Below are 27,287 nucleotides of genomic sequence, written 5' to 3'. Positions count from 1 at the left end.
TTTTCAGCCCGCTAGCACTAAACTTTCCTTTTGATGGCCGCCATTTTTTTTTTTTTTTTGCATCAACCCTATAGTAAATTCGGTCATCAATTTGCCAACATTTTCTTTCAGAATGCCACAAGGAGAAAAGCATTTTATTTAATTTTTTTTCAAGCGAGTGAGCGCTAAGTCGGCTGGCGCCACCGGCCAAGTTGTCCCGAGTCCAAGCGGTTCTCGGCCGCCGCTGTCGTGTTTTGCATGGGCGCTCTCTGGCACCTTCTCAAACTCGGGCCCCCGCCGCTTTATTCACACGGCTCCCCTGGGCAAAGTCACGGGGCTTTTCATGTCAAGCCCGCCTGATGTTACCCTGGCAAACTGGCCCGGCCGCCGAGTCGGATGGCGTCGCAAAGCGGGAACGGCGCGGGAGCCGCTCCGATGTTACCGGGGCTAATTAAAGTCCTCGTCACAATGGGTAAAAGTCGGTTGGCCGTCCACCCCTCGGCTTCCGTCGTCCGATGTTTTGGGTATCGCTTAGCCGGATGGGTGCCAGGGGGCCGAGATGGAAAGTGAAAGAGGCCCGTGGGCTTGGGGGGGGTCGCTTGTCGGGGATGGCCTCTTGTAGTGTCCCGATTGTGGAGGAGATCACTTAACCACATTAAGGAGCGCCTCAAAAGAAGCTCTTCAAGCGTCCCTTTGGCCCGGCCGGACGCAAACGGGCCTCGTTTTGCCGCGTTTGGCCCCGAAGTGCGAATCGCGCAAACAAAAAAACTTAGCGAACAAAAAAAGGTCATCGCAAACAAAATGCCTTACGAGAGTGACGCACACAAGAAAAAAGAAGGGCGTGATAAAATAAAGCAAAGGATAAAAGGAGGCGTGCAAAAACGAAGCAAGTAAGGAAAAAGCAAACGAGAAACAAGAGGCAAACAAGAAAAAAATGCACTCAAAGAGCACGACAGAAAAAAACAATCAAAAAGAGCACGCGATAAAAAGCAATAAAGAGCACAAAAGTAAAAAAGGACACAAGAAAAAGCACAAAAGACAAAAGAAGCAAACAAAAAAGACACAAACAGAAAATATGAAAGAATAAAGACGCACACAATAAAAAAGCGCACCAAAAAAGAAGCAAATACAGCACACAAGAAAAAGCCCAAATGAAAAAGAAGCAAACGATAAAAGATACAAAAAGGCGTTTTGTAAGCTGAATTTTTCATCACGAGATGTTCGAAAGTAGAGTTAGCAATGTACACTTAGAATTAACATATTTGTTGGCAGCTTATTTCATTTGTCTGCGGCGTAACAACTAAACGCTGATGCACCGTGTTTGCTTTGAACTGGGCCCTCTCTGATTGACCCGAACCCGCTGACCTCACAACACTTTTGGCTTATGTAAACATTCTAGCTAACTAAAACAATGAGATCCGGTTTCTTCTCAGACAAGTTTTGCTAGCATTTAGCATGTAGCGTCGATCGGAGTGACGTTTTCGTTGCGAATTGGGAAGCAGCTGCGCGAACGTTTCTTTTGCGCTTGCTTCCTTTCTTCCTCCTCTCTCCGATCTCACACACGCACACTCACGCAAACACACACACACACACACACACGCACACACACACGCGCACACACAGGGCCAGAGGCAAGTGCAAGTTTCCATTCATGCTTCTCATTATCGGGCCATGTCGGCGCTTTACGAGAGTGTGTAAAGCGCTGAATAACTGCACTTTCAAATGCATCCTGACACCATGGCGCGGCGGCGCGGACGGCCGGGCCTTTCAGCGCCGCGTCCGGGCCCCCGAACGCACCGCGCCGACATCGCGCCGCTCGTTAATCGCTCTTAACTGCCGAATAAAAAAATGATTATTACAAAAGGCCGGGGGGGTCGCAAACGGTCAGAGCAAAGGTTGTAAAAGGGGCCGCTGTAAATGGAGATAAACTACCGCCGTTTTACTTTTAACGTGGGAAATGTGAACCATAACAAGCAATTCCATGTTAAATATTTTCACTTGTGCAGTACTTTGATCATCGTTTCCTCGCATTCCTTTTTTTTTTTTTTTTTTATAACACTTGGCAGTATTTTGACCATTTTTTGGTCGTTTTCTACCACATCATCCTGGCAGTGTTTTTGCCAAGGGATAGTGTGATAACTAAGGGGTCATGCCGTGTTGAGCGTTGACATGTTGTCACCATCAGGGTGAAATTTCAGCTCCCTCGTGTCTTCTTTCAATGCTTTCCTCTTGATGTGAAATGCTTTTGATGTAAACATCAAAGGATTGGATCATACTGCACAAGTGTGATATCATATCACATCATTCTCGTGGTACCGTAATTCCCCACATATGATAGACTTCTTTTTTTTTTTTTTCCCAAAAAATGAAGGTCAAGTATGGGCGCGTTCTGTTTTGTAATTCGACGCCATTCAAAGAAGACATATGCTCCAAATCTGAAGCAAAAAATATTGGGACAGGAAGCAAAAACTGAATTTTATGAAATTAATTTTACATCAATGAAACAATGTTACGATGCAAATTTAAGGCTTTTGGTAGCAATTTGATTCAATTTAAGTTTGGTATTTGAGTTTTAAATATATTCTTTCAAATAATCTAAACCTGGTGGCCATTCATCGAAGGTGCACCCTATAATTCAATGGCAGTAAATAACATACTGTATATCCTTCAATAATTTAAATGGACTTAATCATTGTAGTGACTGTCTTTGCACGATCAGAATAAGTTCACTTATTCACGATTCAACGAGTAAAAATGTCATTAGCCGTCAATGGCAGCGAATGAGTTGATAAAGTTTGACTGACTCAACTGATTGTTTTATCGACGTTCCCTTTAGCTCAGCTCCATCTAGTGGATGCATAACGCAAGCCCAGCCGCTTCTGTAGCTTCTATTCTCTGCGCCTTATAATGCGGTGCGCCCTATATACTAAAATATTTAAAAAATCGGTAATTTGTTGAAAGTGCGCCTTATAATCCGATGCGGGAAATAGTGCACTAATTTGAAAAGAAAATTTTAACGGCGGAATGAAAAAGCATTCCATTTAGATTCCCCGATACCTCCGTAAACCCCGTTTGAATCTCACAGACATCCAATCACAACACAAATCCGTACAAGCATTTTCTTTCCTCTGTCGCCAACTACTGGCCCGGCATGCGCAGCGCGACGTTTTTAGCAGGCCGCCGCGAAAGCTGAAAAAGTTCGATGGGAGCGTCTAACGGCGTATTATGAGGCGTCTCGCGCAAAGTGTCTGTTTTCTGACATCTTCCTTCTTCTTCTGGCGGCGGCGTGTAAATCAGTCTTCCCGTGCAGGGAGGCAGTTGCTGGGGCCAGCGCCAATGAGTGTGTGAATTACACCCGTGCATAAAGCTGTCCTTGTGTCCCGCTGGCCAAGTGCTTCAGGGAAGCTGGAAATGATCGTAAATTAAGCAGCACTTGGCCGGGCAAATCATACGAAATCTGGAGGGGTGGGAGGGGGTTCCAAAAAAAAAAAAAAAAAGGAAGCATTTGGGAGCGGCGAGAAGGTTCCCATAAAGCGACGTCGGGGAGTGTAGGGACGTCGCGTATTTCGGGGTGCTAGACGACTGAAGGGAAACATTTTGCCAGCGTGGTGACCGCTGGGCTCCAGCTGATGCCTTCCACCAGATGAATTATTCACTCACTTGTCAAATCAATAATGACCCGGTCTTTACTGGCCTACTCTCTGCGTGCCCTACTTATTCGTTTTGGGAGTGGGGGGGGGGGGGTTTTTTTTTTTTTTGGACAAAAGCTTGTTATGTTTCGGAGGAAGATCTGAGCAGTTTGCATCCATTGAGGTGGACGCTCGGCCCCCTCGCTGGGATAAATTGGCTGCCATTTTCAGGATTGTTTCTGGGAAAATTGGAACTTTGAATGGACCCCCCCCCCCACGACGACACATCCCCCATCTCGCGCGCACATATGAGTGCATTATTAATACGCCGGTTTTGTTGAAATGGAATGTGGCGGGGGTGTGCAATGTTGCCATGGCTTTAAAAAGGGGGCACGGGCATGTTTGGATGGCACGCCCAACACCCCCGTGCCCGCTGACTTTGACCCCCCCCCACTCTGCCTCCGTTCACGTGTCACTCACTGTCTCCCGCACTGTAATTTTCCGTCTGCTGTAACATTCGCGGGGCACGTCACCACCCGGGGGGGAACTTTTGAAACAAATAAAGAATTAATTAATTAGTACCCCCCCCCCCCACCCCCAACAATCTCTCTTTGTTGTAGCGCCGTCAATCTGTGAGCGCTCCGGAAATAGCAGCGAGGAAATCAATTGGGGAAAAAAATTAAAAAGCATTGAATTTTTTTTTTTTTCTTTCCCTCAATTGCCTTTTGCTTCTCGGCCATTGATGAGTTGTAATTGGACATCCTTTGGCGAAAATCGAGCCTGCGTGCATATATGTGTATATATATACGTATATATATGTGTTACACATATATATGTGTGTGTGTGCGCGCGCGTGACATTTGCTAATGGTCGGTTGCATACGCGATAAGCACTCGGCCAGAAAGGCCGTCAGCGGCGGCGGCGACAGCTATAATGGCCTCATGAACGCTGTGTGTGTTGTGTTGCGTTCATGTGTGTGTTTGCGAAAGGGACGATGATGATAGGGGCCCTCGTTTGCTGCCGGTGCCGGTGGGAGGGCTACGCGACCCTCATTCATGTCCCCGCCGAGTTGCCCATATTGCTGCCGGTACGGTGTTTACCTTGTAAAGAGCCGGAGCAGTAGCAGGTCTTTGTCTTTGTCCCCTCTGGAGGTCTGACATTAAAGGTGCGGCCTATACAAAGGTTCATCCAATATTTGGGAGGTACTTGGGAGATAAAATTCCCGGGTGGGAGTAGATTACAACTCCTGCCCTCATTGGTCGATGGTCGTGCCAGGACCCAATAACGCTTCTTGTAGGAGTGCCCGTCGTCCTCATAAAGAGAGAGTTGTAAATCTCTTAGCTGGATTTCCTTTGTAATAAATTGGAATTTCAAGTGTAAATTCTCCTTGATATGTTAGGTCAGCGACAGGCTCCGGGCGACGCTAATACGAGGACGACCTCGGCTCTCCCTGAGCCAAGGGATGGAAACGGGAAGGGATAACACTACAGTTACTGTAGAAGGTTTTATAATCTAGGTAAATATGTCTACAGGAGTCATATTTGTCTTCAAAATGTAAAGTGTAAATGCTTTCAGGTACCCACATACACATGCAGAAAATTTCTGGGAAGGGTGATGGTACTTTGTGGTTTTTCACTTTTTGTGCGGGGTTTTGGTCCCCGTTAACCACAGAGAAAAAATACAATTCTCTGGTCCACGTTTTCCACAGAAGTCCCGTTTGGACGTCATGCTAAGGACCATGTACAATGGACATACAGTATTCTATAGATGCTGTCACCATATGATCCCTCCTGCATCTTCAGGACCCCTCCCCCCAGCAAAACCTCCCCTTTCTTCTTTCTTCGATTTATTTGGTCCAATTTGAAGCTTTCCTTCCGATTTTTGTACTGTTTTGCTTCTTCCTTTTGGCCATCAATAGCACTTGTCGCTCCGTTCTTTCTGTTAAATCTAAAGCACTACATCGCGTCGACATTTAGGGTTTTTCGAACCCCCCCGAAATTAATGGGGAATTAATGATTCCGTTATCCCCCTGCTGTGCGAGTGAGGGAGGGGGATTCTTTTTTTTTTTTTTTTTAATCGGCCAACCTCTAGAAACGGATTGGAGCAGAAAAAGTCCGCCCAGTCCCCCTTCTGCCAGGCTTCACAATGGAGGCGCTGATTTTTTTGATAGGGGCCTACGCCGTCAGGGGGCCAGCTGGAATTAGAAGTGGATTAATAATTTTAAACAAGGCTAAACCGGCTTGGACTGTCTGTCTGTCTGCTCTTTCCGATGCTTAGCCAATAGTCCGTCTGCCGCCAGAACACATCAAAACAATCTCAAAACGCTAAATGTTCCTAATGAAGCGCTCGGGCTTTGGTTTGATGGGCTTGCCGGGACAGGAAAACATACTTACTGTATTTAGGCAGATTTCGCCGGGTTCTATGACTGACGACAAGCCGGGATTATTACCGACATTTTTTTTTTAACAGCGCTGCGATAACGTGGGCTTTAAAAATATTAACCATCATTTAGTGCTCTATTAGCAACCTAGTTGACGTGCTTAAAAATATATACTGTATATGTACATATATATGTACTGTATAATAATTATATGATAAATGGACAGTACTCTATTTTTCATATGTAATTATTTCCTATTTTATACTGTATCCATATTTATATGCCACATATATTGTATCATGCAGAAAACAGTACTGTATATATCACATAAAGATTCATACAGTGTCTATTTTTATAATATATATAAACAGTACTGAATAATGAAAAATAATCAATTATTTTGACAAATATAAATTGTATAAATGATAAAATAAATCAATGTAATAAGTACCGTATACTTATAAACAAATTGCTACATTAGTAGCATTATATATATATTTATAATATATATATATATATATATTAGGGCTGTGATGTCTGTCACTTGTCTCAGAGCCGTTTTACGATGATTATCTAGACATTACAAATTATTATAATAATAGAATATGAATGAATTAAATTTATGTGATTTTTAGGGAAAATGGTTGGCTGTAATTATCTTTTGTTCAGTTTTTTTCAAATTAATTTTGTGTATCAAAAGTACTAGTGGTATTGGTACTTGGTATCAGTGACCGACTCAAGATTTGAGTGTGTGTGTGTGTGTGTTCAGTAAAGTTCGGCTGCTCCTTTTGTATTCTGCATCATTAGTGATTAAAATCCCTGCAAAATAACATTTTCTCTTCTGCTTCGTTTCTAGAACCTTGACGACTCACCGAGGTGCGGAATGTCGGACTTGGACCCGTTCAAGCACCCAGAGGACTAAAACCATCAGAAGTTGGACCAAGTCGGAGTAAATATTAGAATTCGGTGCCAGCGGGAGTGTTAACTGGTGAGTTTCTGGGATTTTCGGAGGAGGGGGGGGGGGCTTGATCTGAAAGCAGACGTATTATCGCTCCGATTTGGGTACAGAACCAGACTGTGGTAATCTGCATGTAATTGAAGTGTACATGTTTGTGTTATCTGATTTGCGTGGATTCCGTCTCCCCGAACACATCCCGGAAAAGCGAGCGCCCCCTCCCCCCCCCCCAGTTTTGAAAACACACCTGTCCTTCAGAATAGCTGGCGCCGCGTGGACAAAACAGACAAAAGGAGAAATTCATAATTTTTCCCCTTTTTTAATGGCGTCATTAGAAAAAACGTCCCGCGAGCGGGGTGAGCCCCCTTCCGAGCTATTATGCCGCCTGTCTGCTGTTGCAATTTTACACTCCACTGATTCCCACTAGCGCAAGAGCGTGCGCGTGCCCCAGATTTCACCTTATTGAGGTAAAACAGAGAAATGGCTCCCAAGACTATGGCCCAAGCTCCCCTTCCGCCATTTCAGACAACAAACAGCGTGCAAAACGCCGCGCCGCGCCACTTTGACGTCCCCGCGAACTCCATCCCGTTATTTTACGCCAATGCCCATTTGTGGAATGTCCCGCGGAAAAAGTCCAACTTTTGTGTTCAGGAGGTGCCGGGATTGAGTTTTTTTATTATTTCTTTTTTTGGGGAGGGTGTCACGTCTTGGATCACATTTTACGTCAGCTTCCTTCATGGCTAATGGATGAAGCGGGCCGCGTTTCATGCAGCTGACACACCAGGCAACTTCCATGCATAATTGAAGGCCCGCGAGGAAGAAAACAAAGTGCCGAGCGGTTGACTTGCACCCTTAAACTCTTATTAGCCTCCCCATTTAGTGCCATTATAAACAATCAAAGAATATAAACCGTAATTCCCCAAAAATAGGGCACACTCTTATTTGAAGGTCAAATTATAGTATGTTCTATGTTATGTTACATACCGTATTTTACGCACTATAAAGCGCACCGGATTATAAGGTGCACCTTCTAAAAGTGGCCTTTTTTTAAAGTGTTTGCATATATAAGGCACACCGCATTATAAGGTGCATAGAATAGAAGCTACAGAAGTGGCTAGGGTTGATTTATGCATCCCCTAGATGGAGATGGAAAACCTTTCCGTGTTTTCCAATTGGAGACATGATAATCTTCCGGTTTTAGTCATATTCCTGTGTGCGAAAGATGGACTCGGACGTTGGTTCAGTCTGCTCACTTGTTTGATTGAAAATGATGTTGGAACAAGCTCAGCTAACACGAGCTGCTGGCACAGATCTTGTTACAGTAATTATTGTATTTTGTGCGTCAAAACTTGGCTTGAACTACATTTGGAGTGGTGTCTTTAGGCATATTTTATTCAATAACTCCACAAGGTAGACAGCAAGTTTTTTTTTGTTTTTTCTTTTGCATCCATACAAAACTTTACAAAATAAAGGCAAACAACATTTTATAACGGAGTCACAAAAACACAATTTAGAATTAAGATGCTTTATCTTCCAATAAATTTGCTCTTAATTTGAAAAGGAAAATGAACTTTTCCTGTCATGGCATTAGCCCCCATGCAGTATTTTAATTCCACATCATTTTTTGGAGTATTTTAGCCAACGCTCATGGAAATGTGATAACAAAGTGATTCCACCATTTTCAACTTTGCCACGTTATCACCATCTGGGTGAAATATCAAAATGTCACTCACTGGAGCGAGTTTCAGCGAGAAAATTGTACTTCCTTTTCAGGGATTTTTTTTTTTTTAATCTCTCGGTCCAGGACAGTACTGGCGTGACCCCTTGAGAACTCAACTTAAATCCCACATTTTCAATGCTCTCCATGTGACAATTTGAAAACAATTATGACACGACGTCCACAAAGAAAATAAGCATCGGTCCACGAGGCTTGAGGGGCTATTTCCCTGTTTAAAAAAAAAGAGGTGACTATTATTGTTTATTCTAGCAACAAGTGAGCATCCCATCAAAGGAGGTTTTGGGTTTCTGCGCAAGTCCTCCCCCTTGAGGCTCCCGCGGCCCATCCGCGGGCAAAAGGTGTCCCGGGTCATCATGGCAGGGGACGGATCGAGTGTCCGCTCAAATGCAGATGAAAATATTTCATGCAAAGCGGCTAAGTTACCACCTCCGCTCTTCGCCGCCTGCTGGAAAATGTGCATTTTATTAGGGGGGGCCCTGCCAATCACACCAGTGCGAGCTTTGAACCCCCGGGTGTCAAACTTAGAGCCCGTGGGCCGGTTTTGGCCCGCCAACGGGTTTGCCCCGACCCACGAGATGATTTTAAGTATAAAACTTGACATTTTTATTATTAATACTTGTTTTAAAGTTATATAAACACATACCATGATTTGATTGGTCCAGTCCACTTGGAAATGGATTTTTCTCCATGCTGCCCGCTATTTTGCCAGCCCTGCTTGAACCCCATCCTCTGGCCCATTTTTTTCTTTCTTATTACAAAACAATAATCAAGCCTATTTGGGGCTGTTGAATAGCAATGGTGAGCAACAATGCGCCTTTTTCTTCATGTTGACGAGAAGCCAAAAAGGAAAAGGCAATTATTGCGCAGGTGATTGTCCCATGTTGTAAAGCTGTCCTCTTAAGAGGCTTGGGATTGACTTGCTGGACAGCCGACCATGGACGCTATACATTATCTTGGCATGAGGTCGCTCGGCACCTGCCCCCCACCCTCAATTACTTTTCAATTGGTCTACTCTCTCATATATATATATATATATCTCCTTGCGTCCTAGGTACGCATACTTTCAAAACAACGTGATGTGTCAAACATTTCTGGTGTCAAAATATGAATGGTCGTCCATTTACTCTTTTATTCAGCAGAACTGGACGTCATACAAATATTTTTGACAACTTCATCCGCCATGTTTGATTTTTTTACCTGAGATCTTGTCTCCAGGATCTTGTTAGCTGTTAAAATCCCGCCTAAAACATGCTAACTTTAGGCCCAAACAATGAGCCAGGAAGTAAAAGGCGAAAACAAAACGTTACGGGAGATCGAGAAGAGGAACAAAACAGACATGTTGAAGCTAAACAAACCAGCATTCAATGTAAAAAGTGGTGTTTTCTGGCAAAATGGACTAAGATTTATCAGTAGTTGGAATATGAAAAAGTCGATGACGGATGCTACATGTAAGTTCATTCTATTTTAATACACTTTCCTGCTATATTTGTGAATATATGTTGGTTTTTGCTCGTTTCTTGTAAATGCACTTTGAACCTTAGACTAGTTTTGGCGTTTTAGTATCAGTGCTCATTTATGTGTGTGTGTGTGTGTGTGTGTATATATATATATATATATATATATATATATATATATATATATATATATATGCTCTATTTCACCTTTGCAAACCAGACAAGACTTTTATATATATATGAAAGTCTTGTCTGGTTTGCAAAGGTGAAATATAGCAGCCGAGCCGCTGTTTATTTGAAGCCGTCACCCGGCAACCAACCTGCTGTCGCTGTTGCTCCTTATCCAGCAAATCATTAAGAGACAAAAAAAATGACCTCCGATCATGTAGCGTTTGCGACACAACATATGGGGAAAAAAAAAAAAATCCGCTCCTGTTGTGTTTGTTGCGTGTCTTTTGATTAGACCTCATGCTCCAATCTTTTATTCGCTCACTCCCAAGTGTCTGTGGTCACGCACGCACGCACGCCATCATATTTCTGCTGTGGCGTGACACCATTACTTAGTGTACTGGGTCTCAACCGTTTGTCAATGGCGAAATATCTTTTCAGCCAAGTAGCATCTAACAAGCGCAGAGCATTTTTGAATCTAAAAAAAAAAACTGATGGATGGATGGATGTGGCTGGATAGACTACTAGTTGCAAGCTAGCTAGACAGCTATCTGTCTATCTATCAATCTGTCTGTCTGTCCATGTCTAGTCATGTTGTTACAGGACTATGACTAAATGCATTCACAAATGCGCCATTATTGTCACATGATTGAACATTGTCCTCTTTTATTCTGAAGAGTAGATGAATGTGTGAGGTTTCAAATTTGCTCTCAGGTGAATGACGTTTTGCTGAGTGGCTCCCTTTCCTGTTGTAGTTTTTGATGCTGCGCTTCCCATGTAGGGGGACATACTGTAAATCCAAATATTTGCGTGCCACGCTTTTCAACGCGTCCTCTTTAGCCCCCATTAAAAGCCCCCAAAGAGTCAATTGCCCATTTAGCATTTCTCCCTCTCGCTCTGTCTTGAGAATATGTCTGCACAAGACAAGCTGAACTACAATAGGAGAACATCTGCTTGGCTGACTGTGCATGCAGGAGTGGGTGGGGGTACCCCCCCCCCCCCACCTCCCCACACACACACACACACACACACAAACTCTGGGGGCCCATTAGCGTGGGTTTTAGAAATTCATCAAGTTTGTTCAAGCCTTGCCTGCCTCGCCAGATGTTAGGGAATTAACGCCATGCCCCCACTCTATATGAGTTCATCTATCAGCTGGTGACGTCACTACTGTAGTTGAAGTTCGATGATTGCGAGTCGTCTGTTGTTTACCCCTGAGGTGGCAAAAGTAGCCACACTGTAAAGGGAATCGGTGACGTCATCCACGGAGGACCAACTCTATTCCTACAAGTATAGCGCTCACGTATTTGGTCACTTTCCACTTCCTTCTAAATTCTGCCCCGTAACGCGCTAGAAAGTGAGTGACGTCACGCATGAAAAGTTTTGGCACACTTTCACTTACTTGTTGGGCCGCACCCGCCTGCAGGCCATGCGCTCGACCTCCTGAATGCAAATAGAAAGGGGGAATACTTGAATTGGCGAGACAAAGCCATTATGCTAACGTGCTAATGGCTTCGCATGACAAAACGGCCTCAGAAAACGCAGCTCGCGTGGATTGGAGGTGTTTTTTGCTGCCTACGTTCAAAAGCCGAGCAGGGGGGGATGAATTAATAAGAAAAAAGTACTTAAGTCCTTAATTAGGAATGTCCCAATCAATTGATCCGAGATTGAGCTAATCGCATTTTCAGGCGAGCGGAATCGGAGGAATAAAAGATGTTTATTGGAATTATTAAAGGACCACAAAGCCACACAATAATACAAAAAGAAGCAACTACTGTGTTTTATATTCTACGCAAAACACAACACAACCCGAAATAGCTGAAGTCAAATTCTTGAGTCAAATGCTTAGTTTTGTACAAAAATAAAACAAAACAAAAAAAACCATTGGATGCACTTATTTTTTCTCATTACAGTGCCTATTAGCTTGTGCTGGGAAACCCCTAATGCACACGTATACGTGTGCACACACTGTGCTTTTTGTCATATTATTGTGAACTATTACTTGGTTTGAAATGAACATATATTGTACAAAACTATTAACAATGTAAAGTATTTTATGCAACCACGTGACACAACCGCAAACAGCAGAAGTCAAAATTCTTGAGTCTATTGCTTCTGGCCATATAAAAGATGCCACAAAAACAAACAAACCAGAGACATTGGAGACTTTTTTTTTCCCTGTCCTTATTACATTGTTGAGGTATGGGCTTGTACACCAATACAGTGGTGTCCAAATTACGGCCTGGGGGCCATTTGTGGCCCGCCATCAACATTCATGTGGCTGGCGGCACTTGCAAAAAAAATTTTTTTTAACATGGCCCAAAATGCTATTTAAAAAGGTAATAATAAGGTTTGAGGGTAGACACCTTTAAAAGTGTGGGGAATTTTTTTTTATTTTACCTCATCATCTGTAGTTTAAAGCGTTGAAGTAGCAGTTTTTTTTTTTAAATAACTACATTATCTAGACAATGTGTGTTGCGTACTAATTTTTTTTTTACTGTGTTTGATGCGTTAAAGTCCCTTATGGCTTCACATTTTTCTGTATGGGGTCCTCACAGAAAAAAGTTTGGAAACCCCTGCCCTAATATATATGTATATCTGTGGCAATGGATGTGCATGATTTTTTTTTTCAAATATAATTGTGAATGATTATTTGGTTTAAAATAAACATAACAGGCACTGAACTATTTTTAATAATGGATTCAAAGGAGGTAAATTGGTCATACAGGCAGTCTTGGAAGTGTTTGGTCACGTGTCAGGCGGTCCGATCATCTGCTCAAGTGCCCTTGCGCGTTATCGCGCAAAAATCCCAGCAAGCCTTTCCGTCTCATTCACTTTCCAAAACAAACAAAAGACGCGCATATGAGTAGCCGCTGCGTGTTGCGTTTGCGCAAAAGTGCGCGCAGGGGCGTGTGCGCTTCGCTTGCGTGACAAAGGGCGTCGGGGACCTGCTCGTGTCGGGTGATCCTCTTAGAGAGCGCTCCTCTTCCGCTTAGCCAGCAAATGCTCTTCAATGAGAGGTGTGTGCGTGCGTGAGGGGGGGGGGGGGGGGGTGACCAATCAATCCGAGATCAAACTTCAACCGATGGCGGAACCTCCCGCCCTTCCTCCCCCCCGGATGGAGGTGCCAAGCTGCCATCATCCGGGTACCCGTGCGGGAAAAAAATACAATTTTACGAGGGGAGATTGCAAATCTGAGACACGCACAACACGCTTGCTGCATTATTGTTGGACCGGTCTTTACGCGCCGCTTTCTAATCCATTATTGAGATTCAAGCGCAAGCTCAAGCCTTTTATGTGTGTGCGAGCGAGTGCGTCTTTCTTTCACTCTCTCTCCGCTTTCTTGGATTGCGTCTCCTGCTCCACTTTCTCGCGCATTGATATCATCCTGCGCCGCATGTGCGTGTTGACGGATGCGCGCTCGAGTGTTTGTTTTGCTCTCAAATTAACACGAGCTAATGGCATCTCTTCGGCCGGATTTGTCTACGCGAGAATTCAGGTCAGAGTGCGCTCGCCAATCCCGATCGTTGACTAGCGTCGGCGTGAAAAAAAAAAAAAAAAAGTAAACACATACAAATGTGCGTGGCTGCGCGTGCGTGAAAAACATGCATCGGACTATTGTCGCTTTTTTTTTTGCAAGATGGGTCTCTCTTTTTTGACGTCACTGCGTCTGAGATGAGGAACTTGAAATGTGCGACTAGACGAGCCGAGTGAGGGAGGGGGGAAGGGGTGTGTGAGGGAGGGGGGGGGTAAAAAGGGGCTGAAAGAAAAGAAATCAAAGGAATGATCGCGCTTGCGCAAATGTGGCGAGGAAAAAATGTGAATCAGCCTCCAAATAAGGCTGAGGAGGATGTATGTATTTCGATTTTTATAAAAGTCATATTCCGAACTGTGGCTGGAAACAAATAGCTATGTCGTTAAGACTAAATAAAAGAGAAAATAATTTTATATTTCTATGTATACATATTATCCATAATATAGATCAAATATATAAAAAATTAAATATATAATGTATTTTAAATAAACATATACATAATATATTATAAAATAAATAGAAATAGACTATAATATTTGAGCAAAAATAATAATTACATATGTATATATATAAAATGAATTTCAAAAACAAATCCCACTCCCCCAAAAAACTTTCCATGTCTGCTGAACTTTGACGTGAAATGAACCTTCTGTGACGTCATTCAGACAAGCCTTGCAAGCCATTAAAATGGCGCCTGACTTGGTGTCAAGTTCAAGTGACTCCTTGCAGTCTGAGCGCACAAACTGCTGCTCGTATTACGAACACGGGGGGGAATAAGCATCTGAAAGTCGTATTTTTTTTTTTTTTGCAGGTTTTGCTTTTTAATTCCAGTCAAAAAGAAAAAAAAATCACAATTGTTGTCTCGAAAGAAAGCAATACACAGTAGCCTTGAAAAAGAAGGGAGCACATTTTGCCTGGCGGTGTGTTTTACAGGCTAAGGCAGTAACGTTGTAACATTTGCTTTGCCTCAGTGTGGCACAGTGACATATTTCATGACTAAAACATTTTTTTTTCCTTCCTCGTCTCAATATGACCCATATCTCCCAGAAAGTGTTACAACATCACATTCTCGCTGTATTTTTTTTTTTCTTTCGTTTGTTTGTTTGATACAGACGCTATTTGCACATTTTTGCCACGTGGATGAGGGGCGGGAATAAAAAAAAAAAGTTTTCGAAATTAAGGTATAGAAAATAGCATATAAAACATATACTCCTTAAATTATTTAATTAAATAAACGTATTTCATATATCACTGTCACGAGGTACCGTTTTTTGTACATTTTATTTTCAAAGTTAGTGCTGGTGGTCTGAAAATTGTTCTCACAATAAACTTTGTGTCTGCATAATATTTAATTCTTGAGAATAGGTTACAATGCAATGCTGTAACTCTTTTGGAAACCCCTCCAAAAAAAAAAAAAAAAGAAGAAGAAACGTCCCACATAGATCTAAAATTCCTTTCACTAAATGTGTTTTTTTTTTTTTTTACCAACACAAAAAAAATGCCATCTTGACAAGTTACTCATACATAAAAAAACAGGCATCATCAAACTGCTCTATATGCAAACACCACAACAGAGAACAATTTCCACACAAGAATTACGTTTCAAAACAATGCAGGCTGACAGACAAAAAACTTTTTAATTTTTTTTTTTCTTGTGACAGTTCCATTGTTGCCGATGCACACATTTAAGAACATACTTGCACAAAGACACTGCTGGAACTACTCTTAAAAAAAACAAACAAACAAAGAAATGTTATTGGCGTTATTGGACTCCCAATTTTGAAATTCTGTCACCTCCATTTGGAAATCGGCACGCAAGAGTGCAATAGGCCGTTTCTTTTTTTTCCCTCTCAATGCTACAGATTTGACTTCTATTTCTGATTCTATCAAAGCAAAAAAAATATACAAAATCCAAATCAAAAATATCCACACAAACGTTTTCTAGCTTCTCGGCTGAACTCCCTCCTCCAAGGTCACGCACGTACATGTCAATGGTCTTATCAAGAAAATATAGAAGTGACTTGCATCATTTATAGACAAATCCATAATATCCATATAGACTATTTATTATTCGATGCAAATAAGACACGTGTAGGCCTACTGTTTTTTTTTTAAAATCCAAATAAAAGAAAGGAAAAGACAAAAGGATACAATCGCCATGTTGGAGCTTTTTGTTGTTGTGAAGCTGAGCCTTAACTGTACAGTTGTTAGAAAAAAAAAATCCATAAATATCATCCCCCACCCCCCTGGAACTTATAACCCCAATTAAATTACAAATCGATAAATATGGCATCATGGATATGTATTTACAACGGCATATTAACAAAAGGCAACGTTATTATATTCAACGGCAACAATCGTAACCTAATACCACATTTTTTTTCTCCACCCGAAAAACGGACGATGACAACAGATTCGACCCCATCAAAACAAGGAAATACATTCACGAGTATAATAGTTATTTATGATTTTTTTTTCCTCTTTTGTAATCGTTTAAACTGTGTTCAAGTTCATGACAGAAAAGAAAAGACTTTGGCACGTTTTCTTAAGACTGAAGTTCCAACAATCAATTGAAGGGGTGCCTGCAGCCACCCTTTTTTTTTGTATTTATTATTTATTTATTTATAATATAAAACTGAGTGAAATAATCCTCCCTTTTTTCTTCTTTTTTTCTTTTTAAATAAAACTTTGAGAAAAATACATAAAATGACAAAATAAATCATTTCTTCTCCTGAAATGTTGCGTCAACTAAAAAGGGAAAATAACAAGACAATGACGTCATTTGAGCAATTCTCTTTTTGCCATTTATTTTCATTTGAATCCCTCCAAACTGCGGAATCAAAAGTCCAACTGGAGTAATCCTGAGCTCGGACGTGGCCCGCTGTGTGTGTGTGTGTGTGTGTGTGTGTGTCGGAGAATGAATGCCTGTGTGTAAACGTGCGTGTGTGAGTGTGTGTGTGTGCGTGTGGAGTCAGGCAAAAGTCTTGCTTTTTAAAATCCACATCCGCGCAGGTCCAATCGGGCCGCTTGCTTCTCAAACGTACCACTCGTTAAAATTGGGCGCCTGGAGCCCCTCGCTGTGTCCGGATGTGTTCTGCACGGCCGACGGCGGCGTTTTTGTCGGGTCCTCGCTGGAGGCCGAACCCAGAACCGGCGGCGTGGACGACTCGTATCCGGAACTCGCTGCCGGGGACGACTCGGACCCTTGAGACTCGTGGACCTTCGGGACGGAGAATGGAATGGATATTTTCAGCGCGGGGGGGAGGGGCTATTTCGTTAATTGTGTGTGTGTGTGTGTGTGTGTGTGTGTGTATCCTTACCTTCATGTGTTTCCTGAGAGAACTGGGGTGCGTGTAGGACTTGTCGCACACTTTGCAGATGTACGGCTTGTCCGACGTGTGCACGTGCATGTGCTTCTTCCGGTCGCTGCTGTTGGCGAAGCGGCGATCGCAACCGTCGAACTCGCACTTGAACGGCTTCTCACCTGCAGGGGGGGAGGGGGGGGGGCATGTCATATACAGGAGAGAGGTGTAAACACAAACACGGATTGTGTGCGTGCGTGCTTGCGTGCGTCGTTATATAACAGCGTAACCTACATTTCGGCTGCACAAGTGGGCTAAACGCTGCTTCTGTCAGCTTTTATTTATTCATCGCGTCTACTCTCACTTTAGTAAACACTGAAGCAACAGTTTACAACTCCACTCCAAGCGTGCACGCGCACGAGCGGACTCCACACACGCGATGTGCGTGCCATATTGCGATATTTAACATACAGAACACCAGAAAGGATTATTTCGCCGTCCAACGAGAGAAAGCGATTGTTTTTCCTCACACGTGGCCAAATACACTCCGAAACCCAGCCAGTAAAAATGAAAAAGTACTAACCCAATACCAGGCTTAATTTGAGCCAACTTTCTGGACTGTTTTGCACAAAACAGCCCCCCAAAACGGGCCGTTTTAAACAGCACAACCGCATCCACTTAACCCAGAAACTTTCGGCCTTTTTGCTCATTTTCGACCCGTTTGTTTACACAGCGCCGGTAGGCTAAGCTAATTAATCGTACGATTGACTGCGTAAAGAAGCCAGTAACATTTTTAACGCGGGTCTCGACGCTGCACGCGCGCAGCCTTCCGGTCCACACACTCCACGCGCAGCTCGAGCGTAAATTCGGGGTCTTACCCGTGTGCGTCCGTTTGTGGATCTTCAAGTTCTCGGAGCGGGCGAAAATTTTGCCGCAGCCCGGGAAGGGGCAGGGGAAGGGCTTCTCGCCCGTGTGCACGCGGATGTGGTTGACGAGTTTGTACTTGGCCTTAAAGGACTTTCCCTCGCGGGGGCAGTCCTCCCAGAAGCAGATGTGGTTGCTCTGCTCGGGCCCGCCGACGTGCTCCATGGACACGTGCGTGACCATCTCGTGCATGGTGCTGAACGTCCTGTCGCACGTCTTCTTGCCGCGGTTCATCTGGTGCTCGTCGATCCACTTGCACGACAGCTCCTGCTTGATGGGCTGCCGCATGTAGCGGAAGAAGGCCCCCGGGCCGTGGTGGCCGCCGGCCACGTTCATGCCCGCGTGCACGTTCATGTTGATGGGGTGGTTGTAGTTGTGCAGCTGCGCCGCCGCCGCCGCGGCCGCCGCCGCGCCGTACGGGTCGGCGCGCGGGCTGGCCACCGGCCGGTACGGCTCGGCTCGTCCGAACAGCTCCCCGCGCAGGCCCAGGTGCATCTGGCCGTTGACGACGTGCGGCCCGCCGGGCGACGGGTGGCTCACGCCCTGCTCGTGCAGTCCGGGGAAGAGCAGATGGCCCGGGTTGTCGGCGATGCCCGGCGGCGCGTGCAGGCTCCCGGCGGCGGAGGCGGCGAAGAGCCCGTGCTGCGCGCCGGGCGCGGCCGACTCCCCGTGCACGCCGCCTCGGTTCCGAAAGAGAAAGTCCCGAGTGGAGTTGAAGGCCCCCCCGCCGTACGAGCCCACCTGGCCGCCGTGCGCGTGCCCCAGCGCCGCCGCATAGCCGCCGCCTTGCGGGGTGAAGGCCGACGACTGCCCCGAGGCGATATCGTGCCCCACCGGGCTGATTTTGAACGCCGCCGCCGCCGAATGCGACGCCTCGCCGAACGGGTTCAGTCCCAGACCCGCGTCCCTGTTGCCGATGTCGTGGTGCCGGGGTGCCCCGAAGCCGCCCACTCCTAGCGACGCGAACTGCGGACCGCTATCGAGAAGCATAGTCATGAGCGTGGGAGGAGGAGAAGGGAGGGGGGGGAAGGGGGGCAAAAAAAAAAAAAAAAACTTAGGAGCGAAGAAATTTAAAATCCAGTTTAGCTGCGGGCGCCGCGCCGCGTAAACGGGGAACCCCTTGGAAGAAAACAAAAGCAAAAAATGGAGCGCCCCGAAAACGGGGACGAATCCTCGCGCGAAGAGTTGGGAGGAATGCGCACAACTCCCGTGGAGCGCGCGCGCTCCGTGAGAACCAGGATGAAACTTTCCCCCCCTTTCCAGGCGGATGATGTCCTTGGACTGATAAAGTCAATCACTCACTCCCAGAACATAAATGAACTCGGGAGGCAGTGCTACGACAGCCAATCGCGGGCCGACTCCCCTCCTGACACGTGACCCGCAGCCGGGCCGCTAATTGGCCGGATTTGCGGTGATTGGCAGCCTTGCCGATTGAAGACGGCAGCTGCCGCCGCCCGCCGCCTTCTCATTGGCTCTCGCCGCCCTTCTTTTGCAGGTAAACGCCAGCCTTCGCGCCAGTGGGGGCCCGGAGCCCACTCGGACCCGCCGGCTCCCGAATCGCTCAAACTTGTGCGCGCCTATTGCGTAATCCCACGCCCGAGTGGAAAGGACCGAGAATGAAAAATCGGGTTGTCGCCTTCACGGACAATCCGAAATGACAGATCTCGCATCTTCAGCCGCTTTTACTTTTCCAATCTATCGATTTAGACGACCGGCTCGCTAAAATGTTCATAATCCACGTTAGAGCTTCCTTGCAGCATATTAAAGGAAGAGGTTTGGGGGAGTAGAGGGGGATGGTGGGGTGGGATTTTTTTTTCCTTTTCCTCCAGCAAATCTCAATGGGGTGTAAGACTAGAGGGGGGGGGGTTGCTGAAGGGAGGGGAGTGTGTGAGGGGGAATAAAAGACATACAGAAAGATGGCAGTAATTGTAATATCCTGCGATTTTTTTCCTTCTTTTGGGGGCTCGGGAAGAAAAAAGTGTGTGTGTGTGGGGGGCACTGCTGACTCCCTGCAGGACGCATACAATCTGATCAAGTTCAGAGACGCGTTGAGTGCTTCAAGCGGCGTTTTTTAAACCGGTCGAGCCTTTCACATGCCCCCCCCCCATTCCCCACCCCAAACGCACCCCCCTCCCATACCCCATACACACCCCTCAATCTGTCCCAGGAAGGAGCTCCTCACATTCTTTATTTTTTTTTTTCCGAGGGGGCTTACTCTGCACCCCCCACCCCCCACCATTCCCCCCAAAAATCTTCCAAAATCAGCCCCTTCATTTCTCCTTGTACCCCCATCCCGTCATCATGCATCCATCCACTCTCCACAACTTTCTCCTGCACCCCCCCATTCATCCAGTCATAGCTCACTGGAGAGGTGAGTTGTCTGACTTTTCGGCACGGCAGTGAAGGCAGCATGCGTGATCGATGTACAGTAGTTCTTTAGCCTGGAGGGGCGGGGCCGCATGCCTCATTTATTTATTTATTTAACGATATTTTTACGCCTGTTTGGGCCTGTTATATTGTAGAAGTTGGCACTTACAGTATGTATGCTACAATTGTTGGCATCGTGCAGAATTTTAGCGCAAAAGTTGGCGCAAAAAAAAAAAAGAGCCCTCGCTTACACACACACTGACGCGCGTGCACGCGCACGTCACACACGCGCGCCGGTTGAGATGGCAGCGCGAAATTTACGGCGACCTTTTTTGAACCCTCGCGAGTGACGAGCAAGCTGTTTAAGTTTTCCTCTCCTCCATATTTTATTGCCTTGTTGCCTATGCGCGTGCGCGTACGCCAGGCCACGCTCGCTTCTTGTTCCCAGGGAGAAGAAATATGAACAGAAAAAAAGAAATGGCTTTTGGAAGGAGAGTAACGGCTTCCTGACGAGTACGACTCATTGTTAAATTTAAATGTAACTTTTTCACAACATTATTTATATATATATATATATATATATATATATATATATATATATATATATATATATATATATATATATATATATATATATATATATATATATATATATTTAATATTTTCCCTTAACATTCTAATTCATTTCCATTGGCTAAAAGACTCTAGCATAATTTCTCCGTGCACAGGCGCACTAATTAAAATGGTGTGTAATATTATATAACGTTCTTAGCATGTGTGTAATTTGATTATTTAGTTATCTTGGCTGGGGATTACCTCATTGCCCGGCCGTACCGGGCCGGGCCGGGCCGGGCCGGGCCGGGCCGGGCCGGGCCCGGCGGTTCGTGGGGGTGCCTCATTGGTTCCATCTCTAATCTGCCTGCCACGGAGCATGCGCGCCATGCCAAACGACGACAATATTGCAGCGCTCCAATTATCCAACGCACACATCACGTGAGAGGGCATCCACCTATCCGTCCGTGCAGGCTGGAATTCAATGGTAAAGCCACATTTGATTTTATTTAGTGCGTTCGTTTGAGACACGAATGCTTTGCAGCATTCTTCTTGCTCGGCAGAATTTGTTAAAAATATTCGTTTAGAATGGTGGCTAAATGTTTGACGTCGCTGGACTGTGGGCAGAGTTGAATTCAATCAATGGTTTGCTGTGCAACATGTTCAGAATTTGTAGTTAACGGTAGTTAACAAACACGCAATATGAGAGAAGGGCGTTGAATATTGGTTTTGATATTAATGGCCATAAATGACATTTCTAGCATCTGTGAATGGATTTTTTTTGTACCAGGTGACAAATTACACACACCCAATGTGTTCTTTGCTATGTAATTATAATAATTTGAACCTTATATATATATATATATATATATATATATATATATATATATATATATATATATATATATATATATATATATATATATACAGTATATATATGTTTGTATATATGTTTGCATGTTTGCATCTGTTTGCATCTAATTGACCAAAATTAGAGAAAAGGTCTATGAAAACTCCCTAATATATAGAAATACCTACATATTAGGGTTGGTCAATATGTAGTATTGCAGTCATACTAGGCTGTGATGTTGTTGATGAGTTTCAACAGTAAATAATAAACACAACAAACCTCTTAAAGGTTTCGAGTATTCAAATCTGGATGCTGTGCAAAAATGTCCAAACTATTTTTTTTTAAAATCAGTCTTGACACAAACTTAACATTCACAGCTTCACAAATAAAAATAAAGAAATAATAAAAAAATAGCTATCCATACGGTAGTTTGTGCATAACTTTTTTGAGTATCACAATGAAAATTTTAGATACAGTACTAGCATTGTGTTATAAAAAAAAAATCCATATATATATATATATATATATATATATATATATATATATATATATATATATATATATATATATACACAAACATACATATAATGTTGTCCTATAGGATGGATTTAAGGTTGCTTCTAATTGGTCAAAATTAGAGAAAAACACATGAAAATTGCGCAGCTCCTGATATATACGTATACCTTCATATTAGGGTTGGACAATGTGAGCCAAAACTTTTTTTTTTCTTTTTCCCCAGTCATACTAGGCAACTATGTTGTTAATGAGTTTTATCAGAAATAATAAACCCAACAAACATGAATTTAAATGTTCCGTTTATTCATTTTCATGTATTCAAATCTAGATAAGCGTTCCAAATGTCCAAACGACTATCTAGACTGATTTGGAAACAGGTCTGACACAACCATAAAATTCATAGCTCAACCAAAAAATAGCAAATAATAGCTTGTGCGTAAGTCGCTTGAATATCGCGCACACACACACACGCCATATGTCTAATAGCTAATTTGGCTAATCTTGGAGTTGGAAAGAGAAATCATTGAAATAATTGAACTTACTCTCACATATATATATATATATATATATATATATATATATATATATATATATATATATATATATATATATATATATATATATAATGTGTGAATTTTACTTCCATCATCAGACGATCATGGCAGTGTTTGTAATTCTGTCGTATTGGGTAGGAGGATTCCAGGCGCAAAAGCGCATGACGCTGTCGATATTTGTGCGGTTGCAGACGCATTGCGTATAGTAGTGCTGAACAAATGCAATGTTCCGTCGCTTGCATTGTCAGCTTGAACGTCTGCGTGTTTTCTTCTTCTCGTGCTTGCTAATCCCACTCAGTCCCAGGCTGTGTTCCCACTCATATTTGGACGGCGGATTTGCATCAATACCCTGACAGAAATGATGAAGCCATTTTGGCTGACTTGAATGTGCTGTAGCGTAACTAGCATGCAACATTAGCATCCTGTCTTCCCGTCTCTTTGTTCCCGCCGGAGGCTGCTAATATTTTGGTCAAACTCATCTTTGTTTTGTTTTTTTTAAACGTCATAGCTTGTCATTTAGTCTGTTTGTATGTTCATCTCATTTTTAGGAAGGGAGGTGGACGTTTTTCTCGCCGAGGACGCGGTGATGCGCTAGCACGCGCGGCGGGAGTCGCGCTAGCACGTGAGCGCAGCTGTCGTCTTCTTGACTTGTGTTTACCTTGGATGAAGTCAAGGGCTGGTCAAAGTGTGGCGTGTGGGCTTCGGATGTGCCAATTGCAGTTCAGTTGTATTTCGCTTTGAGGTTCTGTGCTTCAAAAAGCGTTTATTCAGAGGTGCAAGCATCCGTCGGATAAATAATCAACAAATATTTCGGTGCTCCCTCATGTAGAATCGTGGCTCACCTTGAAATTGTCTGAATCGTAAATATTTCCCATCATCTCTTTGTTTATCCAAATCGGACATTTGCAAACTTCACTTTGCAAAACTTGATCAAGATTTTGGGCGATTTTTTTTTTTTTTTTACAGCTGTTACCATCGAATATTTGTAGGATGGATTGTTTTGATTATTTTTCAAAGATTATTCCATATTTATTTATTAGTATTGTTCGGAGCAGCGTTTCTCAAAGTAGGGTCCGCGGCCCCCCGGTGGTCTGCGGCCTGACTGCAGGGGTCCGTGAAATCATTTGGGTTACACTGTCGAGAGCAACACTCCCATCAAATGGCCACACTTAATTACTACAGTTATCTTAAAATCAAGAAGAGTGCTGGCCACGAGTGTCATCACTTTATTTAATCGGGAAATGGACCCCGTTTCTTAAGAAGGGGCGTGCAATTTGAAATTTTGATTTTGTAAACTTCAATATGGCCGAAAAGTAACACATTTGATTGTTGTCGTTGAATATGTTTCCGCAAGCGTTTGTAATGGGGGTTCTTGGAAAATTTGATTTCCAAAAAGGGGTCCCTGACTGCCAAAAGTCTTAGAACCCTTGGGCCCGCATTGACTGTGAAGGCCCAAAAATTCTAAGTGTGTTTGTCACACACGAGGCCAATAAAAATTAAAAAAAACAACAACACACAAAAAGGTTGTTTTTTCCTCAAGAAAATGTGTCAAAGTTTGATATTTCAGCCAGAGACTGGAAGTCAAATCAGCATTTCGAGGGCCGCATAAAACGATATACTGGGCCGGATCTGGCCCCCGGGCCTTGAGTTTGACACCTGTGGTTTCAACCAAAAAAATAACAACTACAAGACAATTAGTTCAGGAAGAATTGATTTTGTACTCAGCCAACTTTTTGAAACCGCAATGGCTTCCTGCTTCGCTCATCATTTTCCAAAGTAAAAGCAGATGTTTGCAAACGTCTTATTTTGATGAAGCGCCACACACAAACTGTCTGCATTCATCAACGACTACAGAAATCAAACAATAATTACTGCTCAGAGGCTGAAATTAAAATTTTGGGACCTTTTTAAGTTAATCAACACCTTTATCAATGATTGAAATTGTTGTTTATTACTTTACTAATGGATTACTTGTCAACCAATTGATAACATTTTACAGCTCTAAGAATTTGATGTCAGATGCCATGGACCGGAAATAAAAAAATATTTATCGGATTGTTCCAAATACTCATTGACAGGTGAATGGATTGTTTCAAAATCATAAAATGCAGCCTTAATTTATACCACCTAACCAGTGCAAAACATTTTGGGTTGGATCAAAAAGAAAATGTACTGTTTGATTCATTTAATCTAGGGACTGCTTTTTGATTGGGCTCTCTAAGTCAGGGGTGTCAAACATAAGAGCCGCGGGCCGGTTCTGGCCCGCAAATTCAGCCTGTGAGATGATTTTGTAAAGTATATAAAAAATAAGATGAAGTTTTATTAATGCATGAAAAACTTGAAATGTTTAATTGAATAACTCATTCGCTGCCAACGACGTCAAAAGAAATCTTTGACGTCCACAGCCGTCACTGGCAGTGGATGAGTTCAGTGTTGTTCCCAAAATGATAGGTTAGCTCAAGTAGTGCATTTTTATTTTCATTAATGCCAGCAGTTTATAGTGACTTTAAAGAATCAACTCATTTCTTCCCAGCCAAGCTAAAAAGAATCTTTAACGCCTATAGCCGTCATTGGCAGTGAATGAGTTCATAAAAATGTTAATGTTTTTATGATTATTGGTGATGTTGTGCTTGTGCTATTTATGTACTAAAGTTATACAAATATATAGCATTATTTTATTGGTCCGGCCCACTTGGGAATAGATTTTTCCTCCTTAAAGGGACACTGCGTAAGATTGAGACGGTTTTTCATTACGGACAGCAGGAGGTGCTGCATTTACCATTTGTCCGGAGCGATAACACACATGGCGGCCTCCGGAGGAGTGCCACCTTCCGTGTAATATCATTTCATAACTCGACAAACCATTATTTTTAAAACATACTGCTGGCCCTTAAGAACACATTTATTTGCACATTTTTGACATTTGTAATCATTTAATTTATTCATTTTAAATGAAAAACGGCCCGCACATTGTCCCTTTAATTTGTTCTTAATTTGAAAAGAAAATGATCCTTTTCCCTGTCATGGCATCAAGAAGTACAGCGTTGGATTAGATTAGCTAAAATCTCATGTACCCTCCCAAGTGAATGAACCCCCACAATAGAAAACCACTCTGCTAATATGCTAACTGTATTCAAGTGCTGGTTTATGATGTAAACTTTCCATAAGCTCTCATTTTTTTTAAATCAACACTACATACACTACAGTGAGAGTTTTTTTTTTGTGACGCTAAGCTACCGAGAGCTATAGTTTTTTTTTTTTTTTAAGTGTAAAAAGTGGAAGAATCACTGATTTATAGCTCGTGGATTTAGTCAGCTAGCTTCTCGCTTGATTTATAGAGGCATCTGTCTGCAAGTGGAGACATTCACACACACACACACACACGCACACGCACACACACACACACACACGCACACACACACACATAGAGGAATACTTACATGCATGGACACCCAATAATAATCTGTCTTGGAGAAACACACGCAAGTCAAGGCCAAATCGTGGAAAGTGATTTCTCGTCAAGAAAATGGGCACATTTTGTCTGATACTTTGTTCCTTTCACACATTGGTGTTGAACCTGCGACCCGTGGGCCATATATGGCCCATGAGAGCATTTGGCGTGGCCGGTCGTGAAGGTGTTATAAAAAAAGAAATGGACATGTTTAGACCACAATTTCTCATTCAGTTTTCTGTGTTTTTTTTAATCGTTGATTTAAAAAACAAAAGTGGCCTCACAAGGCTATTTAACAAACTACCTCATTAATGAATTAAATGGCGTTCAAATATTGCGTTTGCCTGGCAGGGTATGAAAATACATCCATATTAGTCCAAGAGTGGTTTTGTTTTCATTTAATTATATACGTAAAAATTAAAATATAAATGTTGTAGATTTGTTTCATTTATTGCTGTATTATCAATTAAATCTGCTATCAAAATTGCCCAGAAAGAAATATAATTAAATATTATGAAGGATATGAAGATATTTGGCGTCATAGTCCTGATTTTTTTTGTCCTATATTGAAAGGACTACCCTTGCAATGGAAAAAAATAAAAAATAAATGTCAGGTTATTCTTTCTTGATTCTTGGCCAAAAGGTGAGGAGTGTTTATTTATTTCTTTAGTGGCAAACTCAAAAAGAATGGCCATTGAAAGCTTTAGCTTTATCGCCCTTTAATGGCCTTCAACCTTCAGTCCATTTCGGAAATACACGGGGTCAAAGGTTAACCAAAACCGGCGGTCCAATCCCAATCACTTGCGCTCCATTTTTGTGCCTTTCGCTTTGTCACTGTCGAGGAAACCTCTGCTGCTGACGTCATCGCGGAGGCTCGGTGTGTATCGTTTGCCCCACCCAAACGTTCATATTTTTATGCAACACCGGTGCCGG

The 27,287-nt window shown here is 43.2% G+C and overlaps 2 protein-coding genes across 3 annotated transcripts in view; one reads left to right on the top strand and one right to left on the bottom strand.

Moving 5' to 3' along the window:
- Window positions 1–27,287, top strand: part of LOC148413369 (uncharacterized) — a 156,641-nt gene that overhangs the window by 26,622 nt on the left and 102,732 nt on the right. For both annotated transcript variants that reach the window (XM_088431772.1, XM_088431771.1), the window contains exon 2: window positions 6,845–6,976. The gene's annotated coding sequence lies outside the window, so the exon portion shown is untranslated. The remainder of the gene's footprint in view (window positions 1–6,844; window positions 6,977–27,287) is intronic.
- On the bottom strand, window positions 15,302–19,376 carry LOC148413372 (zinc finger protein ZIC 3-like). Its single transcript, XM_088431695.1, has 3 exons — window positions 18,019–19,376; window positions 17,159–17,322; window positions 15,302–17,058 (listed from the first exon to the last, which is right to left on the bottom strand). The coding sequence occupies exons 1-3, from the start codon at window positions 19,058–19,060 to the stop codon at window positions 16,873–16,875; spliced, it is 1,392 nt and encodes a 463-aa protein (XP_088287821.1). The 5' UTR covers window positions 19,061–19,376; the 3' UTR covers window positions 15,302–16,872.

Source organism: Hippichthys cyanospilos, chromosome 13 (assembly GCF_059441005.1).
Source record: "Hippichthys cyanospilos isolate Australia breed blue-spotted pipefish chromosome 13, RoL_Hcya_1.0, whole genome shotgun sequence".
NCBI lineage: Eukaryota > Metazoa > Chordata > Actinopteri > Syngnathiformes > Syngnathidae > Hippichthys > Hippichthys cyanospilos.
This window is presented reverse-complemented; position numbering and strand designations above follow the sequence as displayed.

What these genes read in the sequence shown, in the direction of transcription:
- LOC148413372 (XM_088431695.1), bottom strand. Translation starts at nt 19,060, where the DNA reads ATGACTATGCTTCTCGATAGCGGTCCGCAGTTCGCGTCGCTAGGAGTG. An exon ending in CCACAAACGGACGCACACGG is followed by an intron (nt 17,323 to 18,018) that starts GTAAGACCCCGA and finishes CCCCCCCTGCAG; the next exon opens with GTGAGAAGCCGTTCAAGTGC. An exon ending in CTCTCAGGAAACACATGAAG is followed by an intron (nt 17,059 to 17,158) that starts GTAAGGATACAC and finishes TCCGTCCCGAAG; the next exon opens with GTCCACGAGTCTCAAGGGTC.